General features: G+C 41.5%; 1 protein-coding gene across 2 annotated transcripts in view; it reads left to right on the top strand.

Moving 5' to 3' along the window:
• cdh4 (cadherin 4, type 1, R-cadherin (retinal)) overlaps window positions 1–9,107 on the top strand; it is a 253,674-nt gene that overhangs the window by 195,081 nt on the left and 49,486 nt on the right. For both annotated transcript variants that reach the window (XM_050038978.1, XM_050038977.1), the window contains exon 7: window positions 3,056–3,200. In XM_050038978.1, coding sequence (XP_049894935.1) covers window positions 3,056–3,200 — 145 coding nt within the window. The remainder of the gene's footprint in view (window positions 1–3,055; window positions 3,201–9,107) is intronic.

The raw sequence follows: 9,107 nt of genomic DNA, 5'->3' as shown, positions 1-9,107 counted from the left end.
TTTTGAAAAACACTTAAAATCGATCTCTTCCTAGGAAGTTTGACCGATCTGCATGAAACTCGGTGAACATAATCCAGGGACCAATATCTAAAGTTCCCTCTTGGCAAAAGTTGGAAAACTTACTAAAACTGAGCTTCTATAAGACAATGAATATTGCGGAGGGCGTGGCTCATCACATAAAGGTGTATAACATCTCAAGGGTTTCACCGATCACCGCACAACTTTGTAGGCGTATGACCACACACAATCTGAGGGGACCCCGTCATTATTGACCCCATCAAACAAAATGGGGGCGCTAGAGAGCTAATTTCTTATCTAGGCCTAACCACCATATCGATTTTTACTAAACTTGGTAGATATGTAGAACAGGACGCCTCAAGGTGACTGGAGAAATTTAGCTCTAATTGGCAACTGGGTGCTTAAAAATGGCTAAAATGCGACCGATCGCTGTGGCTCCCCCTGTGGCCAAATGTTTTGTTTTTTTCTAATTTTTGGTATGACTAAGTCATGGCATGGTATGCTGTACATAATCACGGAAACTGTCAGTGTGTCATTCTGTCTGTCCCACATTTTTCTACTCACTGACGTGGTCAATCTACAGTATGTGAAACTGCACAGAGGCATTGAGGATTGGCATAGGTAGAAGGTGACAAAGCTACCAATGGGTATTGGCATAGGTAGAAGGTGACAAAGCTACCAATGGGTATGGACTAGTTGAAATGAACACTAGTCCCTGGCTTCATTATAGTGACGCTGGGGGCGACCTTTAGCATCTGTGTGAGAGGCACACCGGGCTTTCAACCAACTCTAAACCCATCCGCATTATTATTAGATGGTCAGAGAAACAGGCGAAGTACAAAGAGCGAGGAAGTCCATTTAGGGTGGATGGGTCCAACAGGCACATGACTTTGTTTATCACAAGTATTTCTGGGTCAATATATTGTCAAAGAAAAGTAGTTATCATGACAGGCCTACCTCACCCCTTCTTAGTCACGTGACTTGATGATTCTGTGTCAAAGTGCAATGCAAAAAGCTGCCCCGGTGTCATGATGATAAAGCTGGGGGCTCCTGCTCACATATCAAAATATGAGGAGTAGGCATGAGATCACTTTGGCCAGAGAAAGAAAAAAAACACTGCATAGAGTCCAAAACTGTCAAGGATTTCTGGAAGTACCATGCAAGTATGGTTATATATTGGGTAAGGGGACCAATGGGCCAAATACGAACTGTATTTCTCCTCTGTGGTTGGTCCAGTCATACTAAAGCTCACCCTGCAGAATACTGATGTCTCTTCACACACATAGATTTGCAGTCTACGCGATGCACACCCTCCTCCAGGCCCTTAGATCACATTTCCAATTCCTCCATCGAGCACACAAACACAGACACACATAGACAGACTCTGTAGCACAGACACACACTCAGGAAGACACACACACACACACACACACACAAATATAGAGATACTAAATAAACATGCAGGAATATGAGAAAATATACAGGGATGTACACACACAAATCCACAGGCAGAAGGGACAAAACATACACACACAAACACCCAGTTTAACACAAACAAAAACACACGATCATTATCCACACACACAGGCACACACACTCACACACCCATGCAGTGAAGCAGTCACACATATCACAGTCACACATCCCTCAGCGTGCAGTGATCACAGCTGAGAAAACAGATTGGGCTTGTTTGTTTGTTGGGTCTCCTCTCCATGTTTGTTTGCTGTGCTTCAGCCAATGGAAAACTAGCATCTTGAGGATCATTAAGTGGCTAAAGAGGGCTCTTTTGATTGGCTGTATGCATCTCCCCAAGTGTGTATCCACGCGCTTTTGTCAATGTCCATGTTAATATGCATAAACATGTGTCTGAATTGGTGTTTGGATGCGCGTGTGAATGCTCAAGCGGGGCCCGTGTTTGTGTATGTTTTTGAGACATCCTTGACAGACAGGCACGAAAGCCGACATGATTAGTTGTGTTTCGGTGAAGGCAGGTGTCGCCATTCAATCTTTCATGTCACCCCACAATACATCACGACTTCCTGTAAATAGGCTGGCAGGCAGATCCTCCTCAACTGTGTTGTGGCAGACAAAATATTTTGCTGCCAGTGTGTCAGTTTTAGCCAGACATAAGAGCCCTTCTCCTCTTACCAAGCCAAGCTGTGATTGAATAACATTTCTGCAGAGGATATGGATTTCTAGGCAATTGAATGAGAGTAATGTAAGTCACAGTGAACAGTGCCGGTTTGGTTCCAGGGCTATTACAAAGCTTTGCGTAATGTTAGATATCATTAGTGGGGATTGGTGGGGAGTAGAGGGTGTGCAACGGCAGCGGTGGAGATTAAGACATCCCACTGTAGATGATGATTGCTTTTGTCAGTCGTCCCTGTTCAAGCCCCCACACCCCCACACTGCCTCTTTGTGTTTTCATCTCTCATTTACTTGCACAAGGCTCAGTCACTCTCCTCCTCTCTTTCCCATCTCATCGGCCTTTTTCCCTGCACCGCTCTTTTTCCTTCCTGCTCTTCCTCTTTGCTCTCTCTATTCTCACACTGTGAATTGTCAAGGAACAGCTCATCAGTCAGAGACATCCATCCGAATGGCTGGCTTTGTCAAAACAAACCGAGACAAACATTCTCCTCGCTCACAAAAAAGAAGCCACAGCTTGAGCAGAAACACCTCTCTGATATTTTTTTTAGGCCTCTGGCTGTGCTAACAACAAAATAGGTGTTGTTTGTGTGTCTGGAACATTTTACTACTTTGCCCCTTTCTGTGTTGTTGTTGTCCGCGCCAAGATGCCAACAGGATACTCATGCCCCGTTGACAGACAAGAAACAGAGCATTTGCCAGTTAAACAAAGTTGCCACTTAACAAAGTCAAAGTTGTGTGCTGAGTTTGTTCCAGTGCAGACAGTCTGCAGAGTTTTATACCAATCAAGCCAGCGGCCTGCTGTCAGTTGAACTACATTTGGAATATTTATTCAAGCTCATATTCAGCGTTGAATGCTAATGATGCCGTCTTTCTTTGTGTGCATTCACAGCTGCGAGCCCATGCCGTAGACATGAACGGGAACCAGGTGGAGAACCCAATTGATCTGTACATCTATGTGATCGACATGAACGACAACAGACCAGAGTTTCAGAACCAGGTGTACAACGGCTCCGTGGCTGAAGGGTCCAAACCAGGTGAGAGTTACTTCTGCTCATTACAGCTGAGTAGTGTAACACAGGAGTAACTGAAGGTTGTGAGAAGTCTGCACTGCATCACCAAGCAATTATGGAATTTTAAGGAACAATAAAAGCATGCATGTTCTTCATTATGACACTTTACCTCTTTCAAGAAATTTAAAGTCCCTTTTCTGAGAATTAAACGGCAACAAGGAGCTGCCTGGTAAAACACAGTCTTTGAGTTGAGAATCTGCAAAAGAAAATGCATTTTTGTGCTTTTCCATCCACTGCTCTGATGCGAACGTTGGGAGTTGGTTCATCAAGATGAGTGGTAGGTGGCGCTAATTATTGAGTAGCGTGCTACTGCAGAAGAGGGCGCAACAGGATGACATAATTAGAGTGCCAGTCAAACCTCAAACAAAGACAACAATGGATGTATAATGGGGAGAACACAAGACAAAGGAAATAGAGTTTTGGACAACTAACATTACTCTTGGAAGAGTTCTGTTAACAGCACTGCATGTGTGCAAACGCTATTAAAGGCCTCCAGAGATGGTGAAAAGAGCTTTTCTACCTCCCCCAAGCGTAATAACTTTTTTTTCAATTTTTGCTATTTCCACTTAGATTTCTTTGTGCACAGATTGAAAATGCACAAAAGAAGAGGTGAATAGAAATGCACCTGGTGAATATTACAAAAAGAAAGCTAAAGTATACTATATTAAAATATTTGCCAGCTTCCTAAGTTAGTATTTGTGTTATGCTAAAGTATTATCATATTTCTGTGGGCAGCTATCAAAATGACCCATTCAGGCAAAATACACTGTACACACAATACTTGGATAATGTTCCTGTATTTTTTATTTTTACAAAGGTGAAAGAGAAGGAAAAAAACCTGAATTGATTCCCCATTGTTGGGCACTGTGAGTGTGAAAGAATCCACTAAATAACCTCTGTGCCTTTACACCAGTGGTTCCCATTTCTTTTGGTTTATGAAATAAAGCAGTGTCCACTTGTGACCCCTCGTCACAGCTTGTAAAGAACCTTTTAATTTTTTTTTAAAACTTTACTCTATACAGTTATATGTGTTATAGAATGAAATTTAAAAGAAAGAAAGAAAAGAAATAGAAGGAAAAAAAAGCACAGACAATCATAGAGAAATAAATTGTTCCAAAATATCAGGTTGGGTCAATGAGTCACATAGAAAGCATTGTTAAAGAGAAGGGGTTAAGTTCCTGTCCATATCTGTACCTTTAATGTGTTTCCCTGTTGGGTTGATTTTATTTCCTTAATATAAGGACACACAAAAAAGGAAAAGTTAGCTTTTCCATGTTATATACTTCACAGTATTATTTTACAATTCCAATTCATTCCTCTTTTGTTGGGGGCTCTCTAGTTTTCTAGAGAGCAAAAGAACCTTTTCACCTTCCTTCCTTTCTTGTGAATCATCTCGTAACCCCTGACCTTTATCTTTCTGTGCTGTTTTGAGGGTCCTGACCCACAGGTTAGGAACTTTGGGACCTAATAAACAAATATTTCTAGAAGATTCACCAACATATCTGCATGGGTTGCTTTGGTAAAGACGTAGGCATCTGTAACTATATAGCTACACTGGTGACATGGCTTTCCGGTGTAGAAGCATGAGTAATAGAGGTTCATGATTTCACTCACCAAACAACCATGCTGTTGTTGCAGTGCAGAACTCCTCCATCGGCATCTGTCCACTGATTGTTGTCCTCCGCAGCACTTTGCTAGTAGCAGCATGGATTCTGCTTTGCACTTCCGTCACACTGGATTTGACATTGTTGTGTTTTGCACTGCTGTCCAGACTTATTAAAATCAGATTACAATCAAAACAGATTCAGGCTGACCTCAGGGTGATGGGATTGCCCATGGTCAGGTGCATATGGCTGCAGTTAGATGTTCTGTGTCTTGCTCTAAGGGCATCTCGGCGGTGCCTGGAAGGTGAATTGGCACCTCTCCAGCTACCAGTCCACACTCTGTACTTTGTCTGTGCAGGACTTCAACTGTCATTCTCCAATTCCCATCCCTAGTTGCTACCAAACTGAGCTACCACCGCCGTGTTTGTGGGAATTTGTGTGTAGAGTTTATTCTGTGTAAGAGTTTCATGTTTGACCCTGTCTGATTCAGGGTTACCGAACATACAAGTTTAATAACAAAGCTCGCATTGTGCCTTGAGAAGAATTGAACAGTTAGTGGTTTTGCATTCTGTTAAAGGAGGACAATATGAGCTCAAACTGCACTTTTTGTTCTTTTTGTTTTTGTTCTGAATGGGTGAGTCATAATGGAAGCCATAAAACACCTATAAATACAAGCCTGCAATCATTTACAATTATAACCATTTAAATTGTATTATGTAACAATTCAAATTAATGCACAGAAAATGCAATAATCCATTTGAAGCTGTACTTTAGACTGATTTATGCATAGTTAAAAGGTTTTATTGCATTGGTATGAAATATTAAGAAGTGTGTGAAGAAAATGTTTGAAATGACTGTATTGCACAGCCTCTTATAGCCCAATGATCCTGTTTACATCTTCAGCTCTACATCCGTGAGTTTGACCAATCCGATGCTCTTCCTTATCATTTCTGGGCCCTCCAGAAAAACTTAATGTTTCATCTTACTTTCAGTATCCTTGAGTAAACATTTTATAAACAGACACGAGGTGTGAATACACCGTGACGCCTCAAGTTTTCGGTCGGTTCAGACGAGGGCGAGCTCATGAGATATTTGTGTCACAGTATTCTGGCTGGATGCATCATTATCAGATTCTGCAGAGCATGGAGAGATGTAGACCTTCCCTCAGAATCAGGGAACAGAGCTGTGGTCAGCGCAAAGCCAGAGACGAGAGCAGAATGTGCAAGTAGCTTTCATGTTTCGACTGGAAGAACTCTTGTTCTAACAATCAGACCCCGAGGACCCATGTTTGTCTTCACAGCGTTCAGATATTGTTCTGTTGCTAAGTTTAATCTCGGGGGAATTTATAAACAATATAGGAAGGCATGTTGTGTGTCTGTATGTGTGTGTATGGATGAGCAAGTGTGGGATTGGCTTTGTGTGTGTGTGTGTGTGTGTGTGTGTGTGTGTGTGTGTGTGTGTGTGTGTGCGCGCGCGTGCGTGTGTGTGAACACTGGTTACTCCTCAGTGGAGCGTGAGTCTATATACAGAGCTCCTAATTAGCGAGGGCAACCAGACATTCCAAAAGCTACTTTCTTTGTTTTTCACTCTGATAATCTGTGTTTAGTTTAAAAAAAGAGCATGACGACAAAAGTCTTTGAGTTAAATTTTGTTTTGAACAGAAGGCAGTCTGTGATACTAATTAAGTAGAAATACATTACACTATGTACAGTATAATTGCTCCGCTCTTCATTAAACAATCACTGCCACGTAACATTTGTTTGTGGAGCACACAATGCCAGGTGTTGGAGAGTTGTGTCAAAAAGGCATTATGTGCATGGAGCTTCCTTTGCTCAGTCATTGGTCTCTGAATTGATGAATTTTAATTAGGAAAATAGGCTGCAAAGCTGTGTCGGCCTAATTGCCTGTTTAGTTGCAGAAAACAAGAAGGACTACGATTCATCTTCAGTGTAGGTTCAAGGAGACATTTTACACTTTTCTGGCCCATTTAAGCTTTTAATATATCCTCCGCCAGTTAAATCGTTTACTCACTAATAATGGACCCAGTTTAGACTTCAAGTTAAGTGCCGCACAGTTCTTGCTGAAGGTGGTTTTTATACCCAGCAGCGGCGCAGATAGAGAGCGGGATACGCAGCCAACTTTGAGATATGAATTTGAGATACATTAATTAATATCAACTCTGACTTTGACTAAAATCTTTTGTGTGCATCTTTCTTTACACACTAGAAACTCTGCTACAGTGAATCATGAAACCTAAGGCAACAACCAAAAATATTAAAAGTCAATAAAAGAACTTTGTGAACTAGAGCAATCTGAGACACTCCTGAGCACAAATAATACTTATTTTTGGCTTGGGAGTGTCTCACACTCTCTGGGTTTTTCACGTTTTCTCTCTGTCAGTCCTAACCTTTGCATATCTGAAGAGCACCAGCTGCTGTTCAAATTTTTTTTACACTGATTCAATATTCTGACCCACTACACAGGGTTCCCAGGGTTATAGAAATCTTGTTTTCCAGGCCTGGCAAAGTCAAGGAGTTGGTAAAACCCTTGGAAGTTTTGGAAAAGTCGTGGAACATTGGTTGTTTGCAATGAAACTCTTTATCTGCCTTTGATAACCCTCCATGTAATGTAGCACACAGCACACATGTTTGAAATTTTGTTTTCACATCACATACTTTTCCTAATTTTCTCTCCACACTTTCCGTCTCTCCCTCTATGTATGCCAGCTAGCGGGAATTATGCTTGAATGGAGTTGGAATCTGATATGTTTAAATAAGAGAAAAAAAATAATGTGTCATAAATCAGTTCAGGAAGAACTCGAATGCAGAGCAGCAGGCAGGTTTAAGTTTTGTCTTTAATGCATCCAGAACAGGCAAGTACCTGAAAATCCAAATGACAGAAAAACCAAAACTAAACTGAAAAACAACCGGGATAATGCAATGAACTCAGGTAAAAAAAATTTTAAAAAAAACTGAACACAAGACACCAGGCAGGAAACAGAGCAGGGAATGACACCAAGAACACAAGGATGAACACATGATGAACTGGCAAGGAACAAAGGGAAACACACAGGTATGTATACACAGAAAACTCATCAAAAGAATGAGACACAGCTGGAGAAGAAAGACATGGAGAAAAGGAGGGAAATGGGGATTGGCTTACAACAGGGGTGTGGTTGGGAACAGTAGGGTGAAGGAAACAAGACTAATATAGAACAGGTGTGAAGGGAAGACTCTGGGAACAGGGAGGGACTAACGAGACTGAAGGAAGACAGGTGTGGTAGAAATCGGCGGGAAAACACACAGACACAGGAGGTAAAACCAGACATGACACATGAGGAGAGAATCTACAAAATGAAACAGGAAGCAGATGAAACCTGAATGAATATAAAAAACGAGGAAGAACACAAAAAAGAAAACCCCAAAATGGAGTCCACAAGATAACATAATATTACCAAAAACCCAGGATCATACAGGACAGTGTGACAGTGTGATAATAGTCTTGGAATTTCATTATAGGTCCTTGAAAAATTGCAGAGAAGTTTTACATTTTTGTCCATGAAAATGTGTGGGAACCCTGAATGCAGCACTTCACCTAGCTCCTTCTTATAATATACATTTATTCCACTTTAAACTTAACTTTAATGTGACATATAACTCAAACATTTTAAGTGCTTTTAGTGATCAGTTGAGTGCGGTTATCGCTTGCGCCGAGCTTCACAGATCCCCAGTGTACATCAAGACTTTGCAAATGGCTTGGGTCATTCTGTGGAATCGAAAGGTGATCATGGAAATCCCTGAGGGGTTACTCCAGGTGACATGCTCTCTTTTCATCCTAACTACAGGTGGTTTGTTGAAACCTGCCACAGTATTGCAGTTGACAGGTGCTGCTCAGGGGGGCACGGTGTCCAACGATGCTGCTGGAATATCTCAGGCGTCTGTCTCCCACGACCCACTGCAGGTTTAAACAGTGATGAAACATCAAACAGTATTCATATCTATTGCTACATAAGGATTGGCAAAAAATACAGTGACAGTTTTTACATTTATTGTAGCAATGTATTGCCTTTACCCATCACGACACAGAGAGCTTAAAGGGAAATTTCAGTTTATTTCAACCTGTCTCCTATCGTCCTAAATTTGTTTCAAGTGACTAGTGACATAAAAATAATAGTTAGCATGTTAGCCGTTAGCCTAGATACAGCCAGGGCGCATAGTAGCGTCAGACCTGTTAAAACGTAAGTGAACGGGCATACTTCAAGTGCAAA

Source organism: Epinephelus moara, chromosome 24 (genome assembly GCF_006386435.1).
Source record: "Epinephelus moara isolate mb chromosome 24, YSFRI_EMoa_1.0, whole genome shotgun sequence".
Lineage (NCBI taxonomy): Eukaryota > Metazoa > Chordata > Actinopteri > Perciformes > Serranidae > Epinephelus > Epinephelus moara.
The sequence above is the reverse complement of the archived record's forward strand: the minus strand, read 5'-3'. Positions and strand labels throughout refer to the sequence as shown.